Below are 26,766 nucleotides of genomic sequence, written 5' to 3' on the forward strand. Positions count from 1 at the left end.
AAACATAACGACGGCCCGAAGGCAACAAAGAAAATTCACCTGCCAGCACATGTCCGGGAGAAGACAAAATACAATTTGCCTTCCTCACCATTTGCTGTTCTCTAAAACTAGCTAGGTCTCTGGTTTCCACTCCAACGATCTTTGAACATGTCTTTGTGATACTATGCAATGTTTTTTCGGAACTGCCTGTGATTTCCTCTGGTTGCAGTAACCATAAATGTCCAGTCATTGCTGAAAATCTTACTTCTAAACTCCCCTCGCCTGTGCTGTGCAACACCCAGTCTTTGTTGAACATGCAAACAAACTCTTCGACTGTTCTGCTCCTTGTCTGGTGACTTCACCCTGATGTTTGACTTCCCCTCAGTCACGTGAAAGAGGAGGAGCCTGAGGAGAAAAGGGGATGTGGTAAGGATAAAGTTTTCTGGTCATTTGGGAAAAATAGAGCAAGTTCCAAGTACTGCCCCCTTTTTTTTGCAGTCTCTTGTGCACTGATTGTGTGTGTGTGTGTGTGGGTGTGGGTGTGTGGTGTCCTGGCTGTGTTTCCTCTTCTACACTCTTGGTGGTTTCATTTACCTTCCTCACTCAACACTAAGGCAGCTGAGAGCTCACGACGTTAAACCCCCTCGTCTTGGTTTATGGGAAGTCATAGGTAGGTAGAATTTATTTGACATGTTTATATTTTTACCTGCTATGGGACATAATTATCAGCTGGTCTGTGTGTACAAGTAAATAGTTCTGATTAAAGTCATTAAACTGCTCAAAAAAACTGTTTAACACTTAAGATTAATACGGAAAAATAACCGTATGTGTGAGAGTTGGTTTATTTGCCGGGTTCTTTTGGCCTTAATCGTGTTTGAACAAACAAGGCGTGGCACACACACACACACACACACACACACACACACACACACTGTGGTGGCTGCTAATGCTTTACCCTGAGAGCAACACTAATTGTTTTAGTATGGGTATGCGGTCAAACAGGAAGGCTTACTGGCCTTGAATGCATTTATTCACTCTGTTTACTAGGTATTGCTCGGGTGTTGTCATACTGCACAGAAAGCAGTACTTGATTTAGTGTGTGAAAACTACCAGCTCGAGAGACCTCATGCATATAGTGCACGTATGTTCTTAAGTAATTGATCACTAGCTGTTCCTTGTGTTCAACCCACTCAACAAACAGAATAATGTTATGATGTCCTGCTGCCCAGGATTAAGGTTTGTTTGTTTTCCTTTATTATCCCCCTGCTGGCTGAAAGGTCAGAAAGGTGGATGTAGAAATATCCTGCTTCAGTCACGCTTTCTTCTCACTTGGAACAAAATGTATTGGCTTGCTAAAATATTTGAACTGGAGTTCTTGAATTATTATTTTTTTTCCCGCATTGTTTGTTAACTAACATTTTTTTTTTTTTTTTTTTAAACTTCAGAATGTGACCACCACTTCTGGGGTGGAGAGGAAGTGTTACTTTGCAAATTATTCTATTTTAAATCAATTAGGATGAGAATAAAGATCTAGTTTACAGTCTAACTTTTGCAAAATACTTCAAACATTTGGAAATTTGAACCATACGTTCCAAGACCACTACAGTACACACTTCCAAGCGTGTTGCGTAATAGCAAAATTCTGATATGGTTTCAAATTTCAGCACAAATGGGTTTCACTAAGACCCTCCGAGGATCCTCCATTTCACTGAATAGAGTATTGTTTACTGGAATTTGTTATTCCCTGGCAGCCTAGCGTTTTTTTTTTTTTTTTTTCTAATTCTTCTTGGTCAGTATCATCTGGTTATTTTTCATATCCTACTATAACCAATCAGCAAAAAAGACAAAACATATTAACATTTGGTTGATATAAGTTAGAACCCTTCCAGTTATTAATTTTGAAAGCAGAACTACCAATATCCTATTTACCAAAATTTAAATGTGGAAGCATTGTTAGGGCAGCAGTTTTTAATTTTTTTTTTCTTGTTGTTGTAGAAGTAGTAGCTGATTGGGATAGATGTTGGGCTTTCAATAGGTCTGGGTTTGATTCCCAGTCACACTACCTGTCTCTGTTATTGGACAATACATTTTATCTGCATGGTCTCTGTCCAGCCTTTGTAAACAGGAAGTGGTCTTGGCTGGGAAAGTAATGTGTGTCCCATTCAGAAGGATTGACAGACTCTCATTCACTTCACACCAATGGTAGGCACAGCTTACCGAAAAGTTAGCTTCGATAACCATTAAACTGCTAACTGAAAATTGAACTTTTACAATGCTAAACCAATAAACCACTAAAATTTTTTGCGGAAGTTACCACTAACTTTTAGCATTGATTTGATCGCGGCCACATCGGATTACACTGTTGCTACTGATACGATAAGAATACACGAAAGATAAATAAATAAAAAAAATTAAACCCCATCTTCATCTGTCATCATCTTTATCCATCCATTTTCTTTCGCTTTATCCAGAGTCGGGTCGCGGGGGCAGCAGCTCAAGCAAAGCCGCCCAGACCTCCCGATCCACACACACCTCCTCCAGCTCCTCCGGGGGAACCCCAAGGCGTTCCCAAGCCAGCCGAGAGATGTAGTCCCTCCATCATGTCCTGGGTCTTCCCCGGGGCCTCCTCCCAGTGGGACGTGCCTGGAACACCTCTCCAGCGAGGCGTCCAGGGGGCATCTGGAAAAGATGCCCGAGCCACCTCAACTGACTCCTTTTGACGTGGAGGAGCAGCGGCTCAACTCCGAGCTCCTCCCGAGTGACCGAGCTCCTCACCCTATCTCTAAGGGAGCGCCCAGCCACCCTGCGGAGGAAACTCATCTCGGCCGCTTGTACTTGCGATCTCGTTCTTTCGGTCATGAGCCAAATCTCATGACCATAGGTGAGGATCGGAATGTAGATCAATCGGTAAATCGAGAGCTTTGCCCCCCTACTCAGCTCTCTCTTCACCACGACGGTCCGATACAGCGACCGCATCACTGCAGACGCTGCCCCGATCCGTCTATCGATCTCACGCTCCATCCGTCCCTCACTCGTGAACAAAACCCCGAGATACTTAAACTCCTCCACTTGAGGCAAGGACACTGCACCGACCTGAAGAGGGCAAAGCACCTTTTTCCGGTCGAGAACCATGGCCTCGGATTTGGAGGTGCTGATTTTCATCCCGGACGCTTCACACTCGGCTGCAAACCACCCCAGTGCACGCTGAAGGTCCTGATTTGACGAAGCCAACAGAACCACATCATCCGCAAACAGCAGAGACGAGATCCTGTGGTTCCCAAACCAGACCCCGTCTACACCCTGGCTGCGCCTAGAAATTCTGTCCATAAAAATAATGAACAGAACCGGTGACAAAGGGCAGCCCTGGCGGAGGCCAACGTGCACTGGAAACAGGTTTGACTTACTACCGGCAATGCCAGCCAAGCTCCTGCTGCGGTCGTACGGGGACCGGATAGCCCTTAGCAAAGGACCCTGGACCTCGTACTCCCGGAGCACTCCCCACAGGGTGCGCCGAGGGACACGGTCGAATGCCTTCTCCAGATCCACAAAACACATGTGGACTGGTTGGGCAAACTCCCATGAACCCTCGAGCACCCGATGGAGCGTGTAGAGCTGGTCCAGTGTGCCGCGACCAGGATGAAAACCACACTGCTCCTCCTGAATCCGAGGTTCAACCATCGGTCGAATTCTCCTCTCCAGTACTCTGGAATAGACCTTACCGGGGAGGCTGAGGAGTGTGATCCCCCTATAGTTGGAACACACCCTCCGGTCCCCCTTCTTAAACAGAGGGACCACCACCCCGGTCTGCCAATCCAGAGGCACTGTCCCCGATCGCCACGCAGTGTTGCAGAGGCGTGTCAGCCAAGACAGCCCCACAACATCCAGAGACTTAAGGTACTCAGGACGGATTTCATCCACCCCAGGAGCCTTGCCACTGAGGAGCTTTCTAACCACCTCTGTGACTTTGGCCTGGGTAATGGATGAGTCCGCCTCCGAGTCCCCAGTCTCTGCTTCCTCTTCGGAAGATGTGACGATGGGATTGAGGAGATCCTCGAAGTACTCCTTCCACCGCCCGACAACATCCCCGGTCAGGGTCAACAGCTCCCCACCCGCACCATAAACAGTGCTGGTGGAGAGCTGCTTCCGCCTCCTGAGGTGTCGGACGGTTTGCCAGAATCTCTTCGAGGCCGACTGATAGTCCTCCTCCATAGCCTCCCCGAACTCCTCCCAGACCCGAGTTTTTGCCTCTGCGACCGCACGGGCTGCGGCACGCTTGGCCTGCCGGTACCTGTCAGCTGCCTCTGGGGTCCCACCTACCAACAAAGATAAGTAGGACTCCTTCAGCTTGATGGCATCCCTTACTTCCGGTGTCCACCACCGGGTTCCGGGATTGCCGCCGTGACAGGCACCAGAGACCTTGCGACCACAGCTATGAGCAGCCACATCGACAATGGAGGTGGAGAACATGGTCCACTCGGACTCCATGTCTCCAACCTCCCCCGGGATCTGGGAGAAGCTCTCCCGGAGGTGGGAGTTGAAGACCTCGCTGACAGAGGGTTCCGCCAGTCGTTCCCAGCAGACCCTCACGATACGTTTGGGCCTGCCAGGTCTTACCGGCTTCCTACCCTCCCAGCGGATCCAACTCACCACCAGGTGGTGATCAGTCGACAGCTCTGCCCCTCTCTTCACCCGAGTGTCCGAGACACGTGGCCGAAGGTCAATCAATCAATTTTTTTATATAGTGCCAAATCACAACAAACAGTTGCCCCAAGGCGCTTTATATTGTAAGGCAAGGCCATACAATAATTATGTAAAACCCCAACGGTCAAAAACGACCCCCTGTGAGCAAGCACTTGGCTACAGTGGGAAGGAAAAACTCCCTTTTAACAGGAAGAAACCTCCAGCAGAACCAGGCTCAGGGAGGGGCAGTCTTCTGCTGGGACTGGTTGGGGCTGAGGGAAGGTCAGATGAAACGACTACAAAGTCGATCATCGACCTCCGGCTCAGTGTGTCCTGGTGCCACGTGCACTTGTGGACACCCTTGTGCTCGAACATGGTGTTCGTGATGGACAAACTGTGACTAGCACAGAAGTCCAACAACTGAACACCACTCGGGTTCAGATCGGGGAGGCCGTGCTTCCCGATCACCCCCCTCCAGGTCTCACTGTCGCCGCCCACATGGGCGTTGAAATCCCCCAGGAGAACAATGGAGTCCCCAGTCGGAGCGCTATCTAGTACCCCTCCCAGGGACTCCAGGAAGGTCGAGTACTCTGCACTGGTGCTCGGCCCGTAGGCCGAGACAATGGTGAGAGACCTGTCCCCGACCCGAAGGCGTAGGGATGCGACCCTCTTGTTCACCGGAGTGAACTCCAACACTTGGCGACTGAGCTGGGGAGCAATAAGCAATGCGACCCCAGCTCTCCGCCTCTCCCCATGGCTGACGCCAGAAAAATGAAGCGTCCAGCCCCTTTCCAGGAGTTGGGTACCAGAGCCCAAGCTGTGCGTGGAGGTGAGCCCGACTATCTCTAGTTGATATCTCTCAACCTCCTGCACAAGCTCAGGCTCCTTCCCCCCTAGCGAGGTGACATTCCACGTCCCAACAGCCAGGGGCTGTGAGCATGGACCGGGCTGCCGGGCCACCCGCCCTCGACCGCCACCCAATCCTCTCTGCACCCGACCCCCATGGCCCCCTCTGCAGGTGGTGAACCCACAGGAGGGCGGGCCCACGTCACTCTTTCGGGCTGAGCCCGGCCGGGCCCCATGGGCTAAGGCCCAACCACCAGGCGCTCACGCGCGAGCCCCGACCCCGGCTCCACCATACCGGGCGACGTCACGGTCCTTGATCTTTTACTGGTCATGGAGGTATCATCTTTATCAAAAGCAGTAAATCGCAGTATTAGAAGTCAGTTTATTATATTTATAAACCATTAACTGAGAGCTACGGCTCACTCGTATTGAGTTCACAAACACAAAACAAATGCACAAAAAAATAAATAAATAAAAATACTGACTTTTGAGATTGCGTACATACCATTTTTGTGCACAGTGTAATTTCTTGTCTTTCTTACCAGCGTTTGTGTGCTTTGACCTGTGAACCAGAAGTGTTAGCTAGCCCTCTGCACTGCATTCATAAACAGGAACAAACGTGTGATTTTAGGGTTTACAGATGTTTTTGACCTCTAAATTTACTCATTTTACCAGCAAAAAAAAAAAAAAAAAAAATGTTAGCAGACCAAATATTAGCGGAACTAAATTTAGCAGAAGCTAAATGGTCCACTGATGGTTTTCAAAGTTAGCTGAAACGCTAATCCACTAACAAAAATGTTAGCTTCACTAATTAATGGTTAGCAGATTAACGGAACTGTGCCCGCCACTGCTTCAAACTATGAAAACCTGGAATCAGTGGGCCTGGGCTTATCTATTACTTCCCTCAGCTTTAATTTTTTTAAAACTCATGACTACCAATATTCTGTCTACCCATAATCCAGTTTGGTAGCCTGGTTAGGTCAGCAACACAGCCATCTTTTATTTTTGTTGCAGAACAGGTAGCCCAGTACACTGCAAAAACTGAAATCTAATAAAGTAAAAAAAAAAAAAAAAAAAAACTTGACTCAGTTTTTGTCTAAATAGAAAAATAATCTTATTAAACATTTTTTTTTTTTTACATAAAAAAAGTCTTATTTTGGGAAAATGTATCTCACTTTTTCTTAATAAGTTTTTCCAGCTAATATTAAGCTGTATTCAACTAGTAACAAAGAAAGGCAATGGATTTCAAATCGTCCAAGCAAAGGAACAAGATTGTTTTTCTTATTTTACGACAGAGGCTAATCTTAAAACAAGAAGTCAGTGTAGTTTTAAGGCACATTTTGATTATTCAGTGTGTAGACATTTCGCTAGTTCGGAGAATTCTAACCAAGTAAATTTTTCTTACCCCACTGGCAGATTTTTTTTTTTTTTTTTTTAATACAGGACAGTTTGGCTAGAGTCTGGATTACTTGGCTTATTTTGAGTGGAACCGTTTTTGCAGTGTAGGATAAAGCTTCCAATTTCATTCGCTGCAAATTAACTGGTTCTATGTCCACTTTTACCAAAAGTAAAGTTAATTATGTCTGTACATGATGATAGGATCATATAGTTCCATGTAGCCAGTCCTAACATAAAAATGCATGTATCCTGCATACATATGTATTTCACATGTACATGTAGAAACACAAAGTGGTATATCTTGAAAGGGATTTGCTTTCATGTGAGAAGGGTTTACATCCAGTTAAATCCAAATAGAACGGTCTTGTTCATGCAATATTAATGCTGTTTTCATCATGAGCTGACCTCTTTTAGCTTGTGGAAATATTTTATGGATATTGTACCAGATAGGCCCATCAGTACAGTTGGAGACAGTTGGCCTAGACTGGTCATTAACATTATGTTATCTTATATTTCATTATTTGTTTATTTATTTTTTTATGTTGCACCATTCTCTTTTATTTTTGGAAATGTCTTGTGTATATTGTGCCAGATAACCAATTTAGTACAGCTGGAACTTAAAGTGTCAGGTGGCCCAGAGAGAGACAACTTGTGAATTTATTATCCAAATCACTCATTATAATGCTGTTATATGTTCATTTTTGAAGCATCTTGTTTGCACAGTACCAACACTGTTTTGATAATGATGCTTTTGAGATGAGGTGTTTCAGAGATAGTGGTTATTTGAGCTCTTTGAAGCAAAGTTTGGTTAGTTTTCGATTTTAAAAGAGCTATGTTAGAGATAGAACTTGGTCATTCTGAAGGTAACTGAGATAAAGTCAAACAAGACCCTTTAACACGGTGTATAACATTGTTTTCAGAATGATGTTCTACCTCCATTGACTCTGAGATCTTTGACCGAATGAAGATTAAAACAATGATAATAATAATAATAATAATAATTATTATTATAAATTATGTCTACTTCTCAAATATCACAATCATTCCATGCAAAAATATACAACTCGGCTGTCTTTATGTTGAAATGGGCAAACTTTACAATCTATTTTTCTTCAAACAGTAAATGATGGACATAGAACCACCTGAACAATATGTAGGCCTGGGTTTGATTCTAGGTCATGTGACCTGTCTCTGTCGGTTATCTACCACTGGGATCAAGACAACATCAGCCCGATTGCATGCCCTGGTAGTAATTACCAGCAAGGGACATTGTGTCTGCTGCAAAACTATTAGCCTTGGTTAATTTAATCATGATAATAATGACCCTGTTGTCATGGCTACAGGAAACTGATATGCAGATTGTAAGAGGATGTGAGAGTACAGTGGTCACTAATTGCAAAACTATTAGCTAATATATCCTGATGCGTCACTTCCAAGAGTTCAAAAAGGTCTTACTCCACCTTTTCCCTTTGCATTCTTACCCCTGGTGACTATTCTTAACAACTATGTGTTTCAAAGTTATTATAAATGAAGTGGTGAGAACTTCAGCTAAAGAAATGGCTGCACATACAGTGTGGCTTACCAGCAGGGGGCGATAGCTGCCCCTCCTGGAAAAGTTCATTTTGAAAAATAATGTTAAGTACATAATTTTATAAAATCTGTATCTTTTTGAATGTGCATAATAACAATATTTTTAATATACAAACAAACAAAACCTAGTAGCCTCGTTTTTATCCTGTGAGATTTAAGTTGCTCTTTTTGCACAGACTGAACATTTCTTCAAAATCAAGACGTAGATTCAAATATAAACTTAGTGGCATCATTTTTGCCCGTCAATGCCATCTAATTTGATGCCCAAACAACAAGTACCAAAACAAAATAAATTTTAAAAGACAAGTGATGACCCGCAAATACACAAAGTCGATGGAAGTGCATGATCCACCATGTTGCCACACCCAAGACTTAATGTTTCTCAATAGAGATACATTACGACTTCTTAAGAAGTGTGTGTGTGTGTGTGTGTGTGTGTGTGTGTGTGTGTGTGTGTGTGTGTGTGTGTGTGTGTGTGTGTGTGTGTGTTGAATGATGGAATATATTCTCATAGGATAACATAGGCCCATACTAGAGCACTGCACTCGTAGAGTGCAAACGTCCGCCAACATAAATTTAAAATTACACAAATTTTTACCTTGGAAAAAATTTTCAAAGTGAAAGCCCTGTTAGAAGTGGCTTTTCATAAACCAAAATATAATACAAAATATAGATCAAAAGGGCTTTTCAAGCTTGCAATCAATCCACAAATTACGGATCAGATGGGGATCAAACTTAGTCTATTCATTGAGAGTGCCAGTTTGCACCTTATTGTCACAAATAAGAGTGATTGAGGGACTTTTGAATGAGGAATAATGCAAAATGTACACCAAAAGACTTTTCAATATTAAATTCAAATGTCCACAAAAATCTACAATCAAAATCACATCCGGGTCAGACTTTGTCAGGTGATAGTGAGTGCCAGTCTGCACCTCACTTTCAAATATGAGTGTGGTTGGGGCACGTTTGATGAAGATATAATGTAAAATATACATTAAATGGGATTTTCAATGTTAAATTTAAACGGTCACAAAATCTGTAATCTGGATCACATCCGGATCAAACTTTGTCAGGTGATAGTGAGTGCCAGTCTGCACCTCACTTTCAAATTTGAGTGTGTTTGGGGCATGTTTGATGAAGATATAATGTAAAATATACATTAAATGGGATTTTCAATGTTAAATTTAAACAGCCACAAAATCTGTAGTCTGGATCACATCCGGATCAACCTTTGTCAGGTGATAGTGAGTGCCAGTCTGCACCTCACTTTCAAATATGAGTGTGGTTGGGGCACGTTTGATGAAGATATAATGTAAAATATACATTAAATGGGATTTTCAATGTTAAATTTAAATGGTCACAAAATCTGTAATCTGGATCACATCCAGATAAAACTTTGTCAGGTGACAGTGAGTGCCAGTCTGCACCTCACTTTCAAATATGAGTGTGGTTGGGGCACGTTTGATGAAGATATAATGTAAAATATACATTAAATGGGATTTTCAATGTTAAATTTAAACGGCCACAAAATCTGTAGTCTGGATCACATCCGGATCAAACTTTCAGGTGATAGTGAGTGCCAGTCTGCACCTCAATTTCAAATATGAGTGTGGTTGGGGCATGTTTGATGAAGATATAATGTAAAATATACATTACATGGGATTTTCAATGTTAAATTTAAACGGCCACAAAATCTGTAATCTGGATCACATCCGGATCAAACTTTGTCAGGTGATAGTGAGTGCCAGTCTGCACCTCACTTTCAAATATGAGCATGATTGGGGTATGTTTGATGAAGATATAATGTAAAATATACATTAAATGGGGTTTTCAGTGTTACATTTAAACAACCACAAAATCTGTAGTCTGGATCACATCCGGATCAACCTTTGTCAGGTGATAGTGAGTGCCAGTCTGCACCTCACTTTCAAATATGAGCATGATTGGGGTATGTTTGATGAAGATATAATGTAAAATATACATTAAATGGGGTTTTCAGTGTTACATTTAAACAACCACAAAATCTGTAGTCTGGATCACATCCGGATCAACCTTTGTCAGTCGATAAAGGATACCATTCTACATAACACTCTCAAATATAAAAGTAATTTGATCTTTTTTGACAGAGGTATGAATTTTCAAAATTTGTTCAATGTTAAAGATTGGAATTTATTTTCCAAGTTTTTTCCTGATTTTTCCCTTTGACCTATGACTTCAAAAATTTAATCAGTTCTTGCCTATCAGGATATGAATCTTGAGTAAAGATTATGTAATGACATATGAAAAATTGTGGGCTCCAGGCTGTTCACAATCAGACAGACAAACAAACGAGGCAAAAACATAACTTCGTTGGCGGAGGTTAAAATGTCTCTGATTTTCACTTTTGCCAAACCTTTACAGATGATGGGCTTCTACTCCTATTACTAGGATGATAATAATAATAATAAACTGAAATATTCAATGATCCTTCAAACTGTCACCATATGTAAAAATAAAGCTTTTATTATGTGAAAAGGTGATACCAGTTTTAAACTTTGCATTGTATTTCTACTTTTTTCTTTAAAGTTTAAACTTAAAAAAAAACAAAACTTGTAAATCCACTGCTTTTAAAAAAATACGTCAAACATTTCTCATGCAGTTTTTGAAGATGGAAAAAGGGCAACCACCACAAGATTCGGCTCCACCTTACCCCGGCCCACCAGCGGACTATGGGGCTCCAGCAGGGCCAGGGATGTACCCGCAGCCTGGCTATGGACCTTCACCTACCGGACCACCGCCCGCTGCATACCAGGGAGGTCAGAGCTGCAGCAATGGATCAATTATGGATTCACTATTAAATTAATCAAGCACTACACTGTTTAGAGCCATTTTAAAAAATTCTCTGATTTCAGCTTGTTAAGTGTAAATACCTTCTGATCTGTTTTACTAGTTTCTGTACTCCTATCTGGCAGGAAACTGGATTGTAGACAAAACAAGATATTTTGGACCTGTTTTACTTAAATCTAAGATAACAAGGGCAAAATTGTGTGGGCTTAGGAGTGGAGACTGTTTTAGATGTGATTAGAATAACTGCAAATGACAGCCGGTGGTAACATGGTAACATGACATAGATGTTGAGTGTTGACCTTGATAAATCGTGTTGTGCGTGTAAACCTAGCTTATTTGTATGTTTCCTATCACAATTTTGTGCACTCGGGTGGACACCCTGGAAATTCTATAATGGTGAATGCAGATGCACTAAATGAACAATACTCAGTGTGCCTATGTGCGCACGAGGGTGGTCCTTATTTTGCAGAGTTTGAATTTTAATACTCTGGCCCCCTGAATAGGTTTCAATTGATGAGAAAACATGCTGTGTAAAATTTTATTTATGTAAATTAATTTTTAGAGATAGTTCAGAAGCACTGACATTTTGCTATTTTCATGCTATATAACGAGCGGAGGGTCACCCCTCTGAGTCTGGTCTGCTTGAGGTTTCTTCCTCAATATCATCAGAGGGAGTTTTTTCTTACCACTGTCGCCTGTGTGCTTGCTCTAGGGGTTGGTAAGGTTAGACCTTACTCGTGTGAAGCGCCTTGAGACAGCTTTGTTGTGATTTGGCGCTATATAACTGAAATAAATTGAATGCCATTGTCCGTGTGCAGCAGTTAAATTGTCTCAATGTCACTGACATCTCGCAGAGCGGTGAGCTGTCTGAGATTTTGTGGGGTTCGAAACCTCAATAGAGAGGATTCAGGGGGGTCAGAGTATTAAATTTCAAAACTTTGCAAAATAAGGACCACCCTAGTGTGTACATCTGATGATGCTTGCGCATGTTTTACACATGCACACCTTTAGTAAATTAGGTCCTTAAAGGCAAGATATTGGGACTTTTTTTTTAATACCAGTTTCTGACTTTTTATGGACCTAGCAGCTAATGGGCTAATAGGGCACCGCAGTCTCATTTGAGGGCGGGGGCTAATTGATTAAAATATCAAATCAAATCAATTTTATTTATATAGTGCCAAATCACAACAAGCAGTTGCCCCAAGGCGCTTTATATTGCAAGGAAAAGCCATACAATAATTACGGAAAAACCCCAACGGTCAAAACGACCCCCTGTGAGCAAGCACTTGGCGACAGTCGGAAGGAAAAACTCCCTTTTAACAGGAAGAAACCTCCAGCAGAACCAGGCTCAGGGAGGGGCAGTCTTCTGCTGGGACTGGTTGGGGCTGAGGGAGAGAACCAGGAAAAAGACATGCCTTGGAGGGGAGCAGAGATCAATCACTAATGATTAAATGCAGAGTGGTGCATACAGAGCAAAAAGAGAAAGAAACACTCAGTGCATCATGGGAACCCCCCAGCAGTCTACGTCTATAGCAGCATAACTAAGGGATGGTTCAGGGTCACCTGATCCAGCCCTAACTATAAGCTTTAGCAAAAAGGAAAGTTTTAAGCCTAATCTTAAAAGTAGAGTAAATATGAAGCATATGATGTAATTTCTCTACTTGAGATGAAAACACTGCATTTTTGCTGAGATTTTGGGCAAAGTACACGCAAACAAAGTGATAATGCAAAGCAAAAGTAAAGATGTGGTGGAAAGTGGACATGTGTTGTGGTTTGTTTATGTCAAGACAGTTGTGTAGGTAAGAGAACGTGGCTACTCTGGCTAGCTGTGTAGGCTAACACGAAATTATTAAAATTTTCGTGACTAACCCTACTCCTACCCCCAACCCTAGCCATAACCTAACCCTACTCCTTTCTCTAACCATAACCCCCCAGCACTTTTAATTACATGCACACGTCACGGAATGAATTACAAAAAAATTATGCTCCCATGACGAAAAATTTGCACTTTTTGTAACAATATGACGAACCAATAGATTAATGTATATTTCCTGCTGCTGAATCACGACATGCCGTGAGACTGGATTGCTCATTCGCCTCGTCTTCCCTTCTCCACTGGGAACCATAAAAACTTTCACAACTGCTTTGGTGATTGCAGCCGAAAATAAAACGGCACACCAGAGATGGTAAAAATAAATGGACTGCATTTATATAGTGCTTTTCCATCTGCATCAGATGCTCAAAGTGCTTTACAATTATGCCTCACATTCACCCCAATGTCAGGATGCTGCCATACAAGGCGCTCACTACACACCGGGAGCAACTAGGGGATTAAGGACCTTGCCCAAGGGCCCTTAGTGATTCCGGTCAGAATGGGATTTGAAACAAGGATCCTCTGGTCTCAAGCCCAACACCTTATCCACTAGACCATCACCTCCCCTCTGTGGTAGTGTATTCCACCATCTTGGATTATTTTGTTCAAGCAACTATACATTGCATGCAGTGTTGCCACAGTTACTTTGAAAAAGTAATCCAATTACTGATTACTGATTACTCATTGAAAAAGTAACTTAGATACTTTACTGATTACTCAATTGTAAAAGTAACTAAGTTAGATTACTAGTTACTTTTTTACTTTTCCCAGCTGCCGACAACAACCCTCTGCCACCTCAACATGACAATGATACCTGTTTTGCCAAAACTCACTTTATAGTCACCCTTTCTTGACTTCAATGAAAATAAATACTTGTTTTATAAAAAGTAAAATAAAGACCTCTTTCTTGACCTCATATTTAACTGTTGACAGCACTGTAACAGTAAAACGTGCAATTTCGAACCTACATTGTTTATAAATGTAACTATTAAATTCATTCTAGCATTTTTCTAACATTTAAATTCTCTCTAAATATTTTACTTGTCGAAATTAATATTATTTTAAGTAGTATTAGTAGTTAGTATTAGTAGTAAAAAAAGGCTTCAAAACTGGACCTTTAATCTAGGGGTGTTGTGGGGGGGCACATCCTTGCCCCACGCCCCCATTCCATCTGGATTCGCCCCTGCTGTGGCGTTTGAGCACAAAGAATGGATAACATTTATTTATGCAGAAAACATGACCAGATTTACAGGTAAGAAAGTTTTATTGTGTTTTCACATCATGTGGTCCTCAGAAAGAGAGTTTAGGTGCATTTGAGTGGAAAATAGTGTTAGTTGTTGACGCGTCGCGGAGGATCAGCTGTTTTAACGTGCAGATACAGAGCGGCTCAGCTCAGAATTCTAAATAAAGGAGGAAAAAAGTATAAAAATGTCTTTGTAAAGCTCAGTGCAGGTGTGCTGATCACCGCGCTTTAAGAGGAGATGACGAGTCGAGCAGCTGCAAAAAACCGTGGATGAAAAGCTCACAGCTCGCTTAAAGTGGGCAGTTCAGTCAAACCCCGACCTCCTGCCCACGGACCAAGTTTAATGCTGCTATCGACCCACAATGAAAAATAATAGTAACGCACAGTGACATGGAGAAGTAACTTTAATCTGATTACTGATTTGGAAAGATTAACGCGTTAGATTACTCGTTACTAAAAAAAAAAGTGGTCAGATTAGAGGCATCACTGATTGCATGTCATGCTGGTGTCACTCAGATTGGCTGTCACCACATCAAGTTGCTCAACATAATAATTGCAATAAATAATTGCATAAAATAGACTTTTCGTCTATTTTGGACCTGTCTAGCTCGTGGCATAGCAACCACTTGTTCCTTGCAGCTGCAAAATAACTGAACATGAGTGGCAGCTGCTCACTTTGTCTCTGTCTCTTCTAGCTAATGTGACCAAGGAGATAATCTTAAAACCAAAAACCTCCCACAAGCTGACCTACCTCAATGAGACCTTGCCCAAGGGCCCTTAGTGATTTTCCAGTCAGGCGGGGATTTGAACCGAGGATCTTCTGGTTTCAAGTCCAATGCCTTAACCACTAGACCATCACCTCCCCTGTGTGGTGTGGTGTCTACTTCTGCAACCCTCTCTTTCTGTGTACTGGCAAAATTTCCTGTATATTCGTTTTGTAAATTTTGTTGGTAACATGGCCCAAGCAGAGGGTCACCCGTTTGAGTCTGGTCTGCTTGAGGTTTCTTCCTCAAATCATCAGAGAGAGTTTTTTTCTTACCACTGTTGCCTGTGTGCTTGCTCTACGGGTTGGTAAGGTTAGACCTGACTTGTGTGACGCACCTTGAGGCAACTATGTTGTGATTTGGCGCTATATAAATGAAAATAAATTGAAATTGGGCGGCTGTCCCCATAAGTGGTCAAATCCCGCGATATCACGAGGGGTTCAAATGAGTCTGCGATGCCCTATTGAGAAAATAATCAACTGATTACAGCCTTACTGTGGTCGCCAGCTGGTGACACCCCTGCCAGGCCTCACTCAAATACACCATCTTTCTTAATAATTGTGGCTAAAACCTTTGTGAATATGTGTTCTGAATTGTTCTTTCCTGCTGTGACAAACTGTTTTTGTCTACCAGGTGTCCCTTATGCAGCAGTTCCAGCTACAGCAGCAGGTGAGGGCAAGCAGCTGAACAAACACATTCCTGCTTAATTCAAAATATGATCTGCGCTTTGCCGAGAGCAGTTTTCCATCATTCGTGCTGCACTGCGTAAGCAACAGGAAATGGGTGCAGTCACTGGTCTCCTACCAAACTATCTGAAGAATTGTTCTTTGTATTTTCTGTGCAGTGTGACAAACTGCGATTGTTCAGTTTGCTGCCGGCGTTTTGTTGGAACAGATCACATGCAGCATTTAGAACTGCAGGTATCACTCAACATCTGTGGAACATACGTTACAGTGCAGACATCGACTGGGAGATAATGGACTGCGATACTAACATCTGGACGCATGCCAAATGTTCTCTTTTGTCTCACGCGGTGGGATCGACTCGCTCCACTCTGTCTTATAACAACAATCTGTCATTCAAATGTGTTACTTAAATACAAACACAATTTGGAACATGCTACTACTCTGAAATCGGTTTGAAAAAACCATTTACGAGTAAGTGAAAACAACAAGAGAAGACAACAATTAAAAAATATTCTTAATATGAGCAGGACATGTCAGTTGTTTGTTTTTAACAGTAATGTTTGGAAAAAGAAGAGTAAAAATGCCCATTTTTACGTATCGGCAGCTGGCAAATTTAGAAAATGCAGAGTTTTCAATATGAAGACAACATTCTGTCATTTATGTCAGTCATGTGATGAGAAGAATGACAAAAATGTATTTTACCAAGCAGAGAAAACGTGGCTGTCCTGAAAACAGAGTTCTTTGGTGTTGAATTACAGCTGCTGGGACATTTTATGGCCTCTGCTGGTCACATTTAGTCAGTGCAGGCTGCACATTTCATCCTCTCAAGAGCATAAAAGTAAGAATTGTACATTCTACAGCTTGACAATAACCACAGGTCAGATTTGGGAGTGTGCAGTAGACAACAGGACACCACATTATCGCATTGTTTTCCGTTGTGGACAGAAACCACCCAGGAAGACGACCAGTCCATCCCCACCTTCTGAAAGCAGTGACACGTGTCTCTTTGGTCTTTTCAAGTTGCGATGGTCCTCACACACTGAGGCACCTGCGTGCTGGACCATGATTAAGGAAACATACCACATTACCAAAATGTCATAGCTGATGTCTCACGAGTCTTCTGAATTAACCTTTCATTTGACACAAAGCCATTCCAGTGGTACTTGGGGATTCTCCAAACACTAAAAGTACAATTAACATCTTGTGGTCAAAAGGTAACTGAAGTCTCCCAACATTGAGAGAGACATTGAGTTCCAATAAGAAACAAATTTATTGCCAAGTTCTCACATACAAGGAATTTGATCTGGTGTCATTGGTGCATAAACAACAATAGGAAGAAAAGGAAAAAAATACTTCTGTAAGAAGTAATTGGTGCATAAACAACAATAAGAATAATAGGAAAACATACTTTTGTAAGAAGTGAAGGAGTCAAATAGACAAAATGAGCAAAACTATGTTCACTGTCAGATAAATATAACATAGTGGAATGGGGCTGTGCAAAGGCATATAATAATCTCACCAAGGCCTGAATAAATTCCTCTGGAGGTAAACAGTGGGCAATTTGACCTGATGATAGCCTGTAGTGTTGCAGTTGAGCAGTGAAAAACACTTTTTAACAGTTACACTTGAACAGCCAAATCCCAATTATGAATTAAGAATATTCCCAATTATGAATGAAGAATATTCACCGGCCTCCAAAACCTTCAGCTTCAACTGCAAGGCACGCATCAGCTCCAAGGTGTCATCCAATTTGCGTCTGAGTTCAAGAGTCAACGCAGTCTGAGAATGCAATGCCTTTCCAACGTCGTTAATCATGACGGACAAGCGAGGGCCCGTGGTTCTTGATGCCGCTGTCTTGCCAATTTTCCGGTAGATCAGGGCAGCACATAAGCCAAAAAGTACCAGCCCTGCTACCATGAGACCAAAATTGAATAAATCCTCAACGTCCTCAACGGAGAAAGGCGCCAAGCATGCCACACGCCAGGAACTCTAGGAGTCGAGGATATAGCCCGCATCTGGACAGGCAGGATCCCCCGTTCCTGATCTTGTAGAAAAATGGTGTCAATAACGTTCAGAGACCAGCTGATCAATTCCATGGTTAATCCAATAGTAGTCCAACAGATCCAGAATCCAATATAATTTTTGAGGAATTCACAGCCTGGTGAAGTAGGGACAGATGAAGTGGTATAGAGGAGGATTTTCTTAAAAAGAAGAACTGAAAGTTCAGCTACAGTTTGCCAGAAGGTACATCTGAGGTGTAAGCCTAGATTTGATGTTTTGGTGAAAGAAAATCCTTCTCTGCTCCACTTCATCATGAAGCTGTATAACGGGATACAAAATGCACTGTTTCTTTCTCTTTTTGCTCTGTATGCACCACTCTGCATTTAATCATTAGTGATTGATCTCTGCTCTTAAATATGATCAATCTATCTTTGTTAGTTGGTTATGTACCACAGGCCTTTAAGGTGGCAGTAATTAAACCATTACTTAAAAAGCCATCACTTGACCCAGCTATCTTAGCTAATTATAGGCCAATCTCCAACCTTCCTTTTCTCTCAAAGATTCTTGAGAGGGTAGTTGTAAAACAGCTAACTGATCACCTGCAGAGGAATGGTCTATTTGAAGAGTTTCAGTCAGGTTTTAGAATTCATCATAGTACAGAAACAGCATTAGTGAAGGTTACAAATGATCTTCTTATGGCTTCGGACAGTGGACTTATCTCTGTGCTTGTTCTGTTGGACCTCAGTGCTGCTTTTGATACTGTTGACCATAAAATTTTATTACAGAGATTAGAGCATGTCATAGGTATTAAAGGCATTGCGCTGCGGTGGTTTGAATCATATTTGTCTAATAGATTACAGTTTGTTCATGTAAATGGGGAATCTTCTTCACAGACTAAAGTTAATTATGGAGTTCCACAAGGTTCTGTGCTAGGACCAATTTTATTCACTTTATACATGCTTCCCTTGGGCAGTATTATTAGACGGTATTGCTTAAATTTTCATTGTTACGCAGATGATACCCAGCTTTATCTATCCATGAAGCCAGAGGATACGCACCAATTAGCTAAACTGCAGGATTGTCTTACAGACATAAAGACATGGATGACCTCTAATTTCCTGCTTTTAAACTCAGATAAAACTGAAGTTATTGTACTTGGCCCCACAAATCTTAGAAGCATGGTGTCTAACCAGATCGTTACTCTGGATGGCATTTCCCTGATCTCTAGTAATACTGTGAGAAATCTTGGAGTTATTTTTGATCAGGATATGTCATTCAAAGCGCATATTAAACAAATATGTAGGACTGCCTTTTTGCATTTACGCAATATCTCTAAAATCAGAAAGGTCTTGTCTCAGAGTGATGCTGAAAAACTAATTCATGCATTTGTTTCCTCTAGGCTGGACTATTGTAATTCATTATTATCAGGTTGTCCTAAAAGTTCCCTAAAAAGCCTTCAGTTGGTTCAGAATGCTGCAGCTAGAGTACTGACGGGGACTAGCAGGAGAGAGCATATCTCACCCGTGTTGGCCTCCCTTCATTGGCTTCCTGTTAATGCTAGAATAGAATTTAAAATTCTTCTTCTTACTTATAAGGTTTTGAATAATCAGGTCCCATCTTATCTTAGGGACCTCATAGTACCATATTACCCCATTAGAGCGCTTCGCTCTCAGACTGCGGGCTTACTTGTAGTTCCTAGGGTTTGTAAGAGTAGAATGGGAGGCAGAGCCTTCAGCTTTCAGGCTCCTCTCCTGTGGAACCAGCTCCCAATTCAGATCAGGGAGACAGATACCCTCTCTACTTTTAAGATTAGGCTTAAAACTTTCCTTTTCGCTAAGGCTTATAGTTAGGGCTGGATCGGGTGACCCTGGACCATCCCTTGGTTATGTTGCTTTAGACGTAGACTGTGTTTCATAATTATTGTATGGCCTTGCCTTGCAATGTGGAGCGCCTTGGGGCAACTGTTTGTTGTGATTTGGCGCTATACAAGAAAAAAGTTGATTGATTGATTGATTGCTCCCCTCCACAGCATGTCTTTTTCCTGGTTCTCTCCCTCAGCCCCAACCAGTCCCAGCAGAAGACTGCCCCTCCCTGAGCCTGGTTCTGCTGGAGGTTTCTTCCTGTTAAAAGGGAGTTTTTCCTTCCCACTGTCGCCAAGTGCTTGCTCACAGGGGGTCGTTTTGACCGTTGGGGTTTTACATAATTATTGTATGGCCTTGCCTTACAATATAAAGCACCTTGGGGCAACTGTTTGTTGTGATTTGGCGCTATATAAAAAAATTGATTGATTGAAAATGCAAAACATGCACTATGCACAATTTCTCCAACCAATTCCAAGTCCAAGACAAATTCAGTGACTTGGAAATATTCATGTATCCATCCCCCAACTTCTCCGAAGAAAACTGGCAATAAAACTGATTATTTACAGGCATTATACCAAAGCGTTCCGTTACTTATGCAACCCATCAGCTTCACTTTTATATTTTTAATTACTTTTTTCAAGTTGTAGACATTTGCTTTCAGTTTGAGTTTAAGGAAGATAATTTTAGACATTTTTATTTCTTTGTATTTTTTTTAAGAATTTTTTTTTTTTTTAGAAATGGCATAACAAATTAAAATGTGTAAAATACCAGGTGTTCCAATACTTCTGGAGGCCACTGTACCTTTGTGGCTCCAGTGGGATTTGAATACCAGCCTTCACACTCTCAAGACTAATGCACTACAAGATCAGTCAAATGGGAAACCCCACTTGGTGAACGCAGGAAGTTTTCTTAAATCATTCATCTTAAACTATGCTCGTTTTGGCCTAGAATGTCTCAACCTAGGCCAAAATGGGCACGCTCAGGCCCAGAACCGGCGCCACAAGGGGGCGTTTGGGGGCGACGCCCCCTCACGTAATCAACCCCGCCTCCTCAGATATGAGAGTTATCAAAAAGAAAAAGCAAAAAAGAAAAAGAAATACTGGAAAATATAGCAAAATATTAGTTATTCAATAATATCACATATTTAACAAATAAACCAAATTAAAGTAATTTTAAAACAAAGGGATATGGCGTGTTGTGTTCAAGCGATTTGATAGGTTGAGGGTTGCGCTTGTCAGTGCGGCAGAGGGAAAGGATCCTGAGTCCAGCTATTATGGCAAGGTGGACGAATTAAAGCATGCTCGATTTATTCAAGCAGTGTCAGAGCTGGAGTTCCTGGGATTCGTTAAGTCCACCAAGCAAAAGGCAGATCATGTAGCACGACTCACTTGGGGAGGGTGTTAATGCTGCGTTTACACATAACGACGACAAGTCACGAATGTCATTTTTCTGTCATTCGTGACATTCCTGACATTCTTAATGTGACTTAACCCATCTGGATAGGTTTCTTAATAGTGCGTGTTGGTGTGTGATATTCGTGGAGCATGTTTTTGCCTGTCAAAAAATCTTCCACGAATGTCACACACCACCCTCATTTCGTCTCACGTCGTGGAGGTCGCAACTGAGCGTATTGATCCGTCTTGATGAGTAGTGATCCTTATTAGAACGTGACAACATTCGTAGTGGTTCCTGTGATGGTTCTTGGAGCCCAAACTGTCACGCGTTATTACGAAGTGACATGGAAACTGTCAAGTTTTGACACGACTTGTAATGCGGCATCACATTTCACTGCGCGCCACAACGAATCAGTTTTCTGTCACGTGCACACAATTAAACTCAGCTCCAAGTGTCGTTCCACAGTTCCTGCTGAAGCTCCTCAGGACGCTCCTGCAGGTGTTCCACCTGCTATTGTAACCGATGAGCGGGAGAACGAGTCTGAGCCAGAGGAACCAGAGGAGCGAGAGGAGACTCACGTGCAGCCAGACATCTCTGCACCTCCTCCAGTCCGGCGGAGGAAGAAGTGCGTGCACAATTAAACCCTGCTGCATCGCATTCAGTTTGATTGCTGACACCAAGTCGGCTAAAAGTCTAATTTCAGTGCTCTTCAGTGCGTACCTGCAGGTGTTCCACCTGCTGCATGTGCCTGATGTTTGGGAAAATGCACGAGACGAGACCCGCATGAAGCCACACATCTGGCTCTGTCCTCCTCCTCTCTGCACCACTTCATGGCACAGAGCCCAACTACGCATGCAGTCACAAAGTTCTTCTGAAAAACTGGAGCGATCTGAATTCGGTTGGATGAATATGGGTGTGGGTGGAGACAATTCATCTCGTTCACAACGTGACAGAACGTAACGATGCGCTGTTACGTGCAATAGCACGCAACAACACAATTCTCAGGTGTCAGGTGTCCTCAGGAACTGCTGCAACCTGTTACCACACGTTACGATTAATGGCACGTGTTGCTGGAGAATTATCAGGAACCATTATGCACGGTCAGGAATAATGTTCCGTGTAGCGCGTAACAGCATGTCATGTTCTGTCACGTTGTGAACGAGGTGAATTGTTTCCACACACACACACCCATATTCATCCAACCGAATGCAGATCGCTCCAGTTTTTTCAGAACTTTGTGACTGCATGCGTAGTTGGGCTCTGTGCCATGGAGTGGTGCACATACCCAGTTGCACTGTGTTTGCGCTTGTGATGGAGGGCTGTATGTGGGGTTAATCTACTGTCTCGTGTCGTTTCTCAGATCAGTTGTTGGTTTGGTTTTGTGGTATGCAGATTACTTGACCGAGGGTCTATACGTTCAAATAATAATGAAAAAAATAGTCATCACTCTTTACTCTTACTCAGTCAGTCTCTTACAACAGTGTAGCCTAAATACATGAGCTTTCCAGGAGCACACCCAATTCATTACGTACGATCAGAGGCATGTCTCATCCAGTGCGCATTTTGCCCCCTGTGATAAACTCATCGCCCCCTTAATATTTTTTTTTCTGGCGCCGGGCTTGCTCAGGCCATTGCTATAGCTAGAATGTCCATGCCCAAAACATCTGCCCACCCTTGTGGGATCTATAATGTGGTGGTTGCTGTGGAATTTTTGTTGTGATGTCAGCCGTGAATATGAGACAGGCACCAGGATTCAGTTCATACGATGCAGAGAGATTTAATTACAACTGAAGCAGAAAACAGGTGCACCCGGGGAAACTCCAACGGTTACTGCATGCAATGTAACCCCCTAGACTTCTGGCTTTACACACTCAGAGAGCCTCTCCCATAATGTAAACATAATTCATAATACAGTCTGGGTCAGGAGTGGGGTACAATTAGTTATACCAAACAGCTAACGTTAGCTTATTTAGCCGGCCTTAGCAACGTTCATCGTAGCTTACAAAATAGTTGGTTCCTTTGTGTTTGATAACAATCTTCTCCTGTGATGTCTTATCCTTCTTATGTCTTATTACTTATTATAGTATATATACCTTTTTCTTGAGCTGCTGGGGTGGGCAGGGAGAGTTCCCATGGGATAAAAAAGCTTTTTAACCTGCCATACCTGGTTCTCAAGACCAGGCACCTAAGTGGCTCTACTCTACTCTTTTCTACTCTCCTATTTTACACTTCCTTTTTAGATATTTAGATATACCTTTGAACGAGGTCTATTAGAAAAGTATCCGACCTTATTATTTTTTTCAAAAATTTGGATTTGAATCACGTGTGATTACATCAGACATGCTTGAACCCTCGTGGGCATGCAAGAGTTTTTTCACGCCTGTCGGTTACGTCATTCGCCTGTGGGCAGTCTTTGAGTGAGGAGTCACCCACCCTCTCGTCGATTTTTTTCATTGTTTAGGAATGGCTCAGAGACTGCTGCTTTGTTTGATCAAAATTTTTTCAAAACTATAAGGCACAACTGAGTGGACACCATTCGATAAATTCAGCTGGTTTTCGGTAAAAATTTTAACGGCTAATGAGAGATTTTGGTCTGGTAGTGTCGCCGTAAGGACGGCCCACGGTGCCTGACAGCGATCTGCGCTTCGAGGCGGCAGCGTCTCGCCGTTTCAAGTTGAAAACTTCCACATTTCAGGCTCTGTTGATCCAGGAAGTCGTCAGAGAACAGAGAACTTTCAGAAGAAGTCGGCATGAGGAGTTTATTCGGACATTCCATTGTTAATGGACATTTTGTAATGAAAGAACGTGCGGGCAGAGTCGCATGTCGGGCCGGACCCGACCGCGGGAGGTCGCGACAGGAAACAAAAACACCTCCATTGGAAACCTTAACGGGCAAGTTGGAACATGCCCAAGCTGTTAAACAATTTCTCAGTTACTCACTTATTGAAAGCCATCAAAAGCCGCCTGAATTTTACAAATGGTTTTCAACACGGAGGTGTTTTTCCTGTCACGGTGCACATAGATTCACCGAGTCGTCACGGAAACGACTCCGCGAATTTGCGCGCACGTCTTTCATTACAAAATGTCCTTAAACAGTGGAATATCCGCATAAAGTCCTCATGCCGGCCTCTTCTGAATCTTCTCTGTTCTCTCACGACGTCCTGGGTGAATTAAGCCTTAAATTAGGATGTTTTCAGGTCGAAACAGGCTGACGACGGTGCCTGGAAGCGGTGCACGACGTCCCGCTCCGTGGGAAGTTTTTACACTGACAGAAACACCCCATAATCTCTCATCAGCCGTTAAACTTTTCACCGAAAACCAGCTTAATTTCTTGAATAGTGTCCACTCGGATATTCCTCACAGGTCCAGAAAAAATTTTGATAAAGCAACGCGCGCCGTCTCGAGCAGCGTGTGAAACAAAGGAATTCAGCCGGGAGGGCGGGACCACATCTCACTCAAGGCCTGCCCACAGGGAAATGACGTCACCGACGCGTGAAAAAACTCACGCATGCGCACGAGGGTTCAAGCATGATTGGTGTAATCGCACGTCATTCAAATCCATATAGTTTTTTTAAAAAATAAAAAGGTAGGATACTTTTCTGATAGACCTCGTATACTGGCATAGTTCCACCTTAGAATGGAATATAATATATAACATATACCTTACTGAATTTTCATGATCAGATGTTTAGTCATTGACTTGTGTTATAGCAACAAAGATGAATGCTAGCAGGGGATGACCCTGGCCGAGTACGCTGTTCCTGCAGACATGAGGGAAACATCAATTTTTCCTCCACAGTGGTTCATGGTTGACTGACTGTTTGTTGAGCAGCAAATAACTAGAAGTATGCTGTTGAGAGTAACCCTTACAAGTACCATTCTTGGCACAGAGAGCAGGTTAATACTCCTGTAGGTTTTGCAGTCTTTAAAACAAAAATAAAAACTACAACAACAAAGAACTGTTGATAGGCCCTCATTTACTCCAGGATGAAAAGAAATGGGATATTTGACTGCTGAGCAGGGTAATTGTTGATTTACAGGGCAGGTCCTTTTAAACCAGTTTAACTTGAATATAAATGAATGGAAGATGCACATGTTCAGTAATCTTTGGTGCACGTGTCATCCTCAGTGACGATGGTAGTATCACCGCAACTACAGGACGTTGCAGGCCAGACGGTGTGCCCTCACTGCCAGCAGTCAGTGATCACCCATACAGAGCACAAACCTGGACTGATGACCTGGGCCATCTGCGGCGGCCTCGCCATTTTTGGGTAAAAATACTCAGTGCACATTCAAGATTGAAGCCTTTTATATTTGAGAACACTTAATACTCACATGCACAGAAGTGCAAAAACTGAGTATTTCATTTGTTCCTGCATTATTGATTTATTTTTAATGAGGAAGCATTCAAGAATTTTTCAGGGGTTTTATGCCTTCTGAAAAACCAGTATGTGTCAAAGTATTACTTGCATAACATTTTTATATGCATTAAAATTACATCAAAGAGTGTCTTAAAATCTGATAATTGATATATTCCTTTGAAACAGATATTTTCCACTTAAAATGTAAAAGTTAATAAGCTGATTTAAATAAATAACAAATGAATACATTTCCTCTTCAAGCTGTTTCTTGTGCTGCTGTATCCCATTCTGCGTGGAAGCCTGTCAAGATGTGGAGCATCGCTGTCCAAACTGCCAGAAAGTCATCTACTTATACAAGCGACTTTAAGACTGTCTTGACTGTGAATTACAGGAAAAATGTACCATGCATATTACAAAAAAATTGTAACCCATTATTACGTGGTATGTAGTGATTTTACAGCTGATCAGAATATTCTGTTTACTGACTGCAGTTATCCCCTCATCATCAATGTATGGCATTAAGTGTTACCTGCTTCTTTGTCCTGAGAGAAATGACAATGCATGCATACCGTAAAAGTGTGGTGCAGGCTTTGTAATTGAAGGACAATACTTAGTAGCTAGTAAAATATGTTATTTGTTCAGCAATTGTTATATGGCTGATTATATGAATAAAAATGTACACACATTTTTAAATGCTTGCTTTCAGTTTTGCTGACCTTTATAATTATACAGTGTGCATCTGGAAAGTATTTGCAGTGCTTCACATTTTCTGCATTTTATGTAACAGCCTTATTCCACAATGGATGAAATTCATTTTCTTCCTCAAAATTCTACACACAGTAACCCATAATGACAATGTGACAAAAGTTTTTATTTGTGAAGTTTTTGCAAATTTATTAAAAATTTTAAAAAACTAAGAAATCACATGTACGTAAGTATTCACATCCTTTGCAATGAAGCACAAAATTGAGCTCAGGTGCATCCTGTTTCCACTGATCCTCCTTGAAATGTTTCTACAGCTTAATTGGAGTCCACCTGAGGTAAATTCAAGTTGAGTGGACATGATTTGGAAAAGGCACATACCTGGTTACATATAAGGTCCCACAGTTAAAAGTGCATGTCAGAGCACAAACCAAGCATGAAGTCAAAGGAATTGTCTGTAGATGTCTGAGACAGGATTGTCTCCAGGTACAAATCTGCGGAAGGGTACAGAAACATTTCTGCTGCTTTGATGGTCCCAATGAGCAAAGTGGTCTCCATCA

The 26,766-nt window shown here is 42.2% G+C and overlaps 1 protein-coding gene and 1 long non-coding RNA gene across 3 annotated transcripts in view; one reads left to right on the forward strand and one right to left on the reverse strand.

The window, feature by feature from the left end:
• LOC117528339 overlaps positions 1–26,766 on the reverse strand; it is a 639,388-nt gene that overhangs the window by 298,861 nt on the left and 313,761 nt on the right. The window lies entirely within an intron of this gene.
• On the forward strand, positions 479–26,197 carry LOC117528334 (LITAF domain-containing protein-like). Of its 2 annotated transcripts, XM_034190967.1 has the most exons (5): positions 484–649; positions 11,132–11,288; positions 15,833–15,868; positions 25,273–25,414; positions 25,766–26,197. In XM_034190967.1, the coding sequence occupies exons 2-5, from the start codon at positions 11,141–11,143 to the stop codon at positions 25,869–25,871; spliced, it is 432 nt and encodes a 143-aa protein (XP_034046858.1). In that variant the 5' UTR covers positions 484–649; positions 11,132–11,140; the 3' UTR covers positions 25,872–26,197. The 2 variants fall into 2 exon arrangements, with proteins under 2 accessions (XP_034046859.1, XP_034046858.1); XM_034190968.1 differs by lacking the exon at positions 15,833–15,868 and having other exon boundaries at positions 479–649.

This window comes from Thalassophryne amazonica, chromosome 16, assembly GCF_902500255.1.
Source record: "Thalassophryne amazonica chromosome 16, fThaAma1.1, whole genome shotgun sequence".
NCBI classification, from domain to species: domain Eukaryota; kingdom Metazoa; phylum Chordata; class Actinopteri; order Batrachoidiformes; family Batrachoididae; genus Thalassophryne; species Thalassophryne amazonica.

Coding starts and splice junctions, on each gene's coding strand:
- LOC117528334 (XM_034190967.1), top strand. CDS start 11,141: ATGGAAAAAGGGCAACCACCACAAGATTCGGCTCCACCTTACCCCGGC. Junction 11,289..15,832: donor GCCCGCTGCATACCAGGGAG/GTCAGAGCTGCA, acceptor TTTGTCTACCAG/GTGTCCCTTATGCAGCAGTT. Junction 25,415..25,765: donor GGCGGCCTCGCCATTTTTGG/GTAAAAATACTC, acceptor TTCCTCTTCAAG/CTGTTTCTTGTGCTGCTGTA.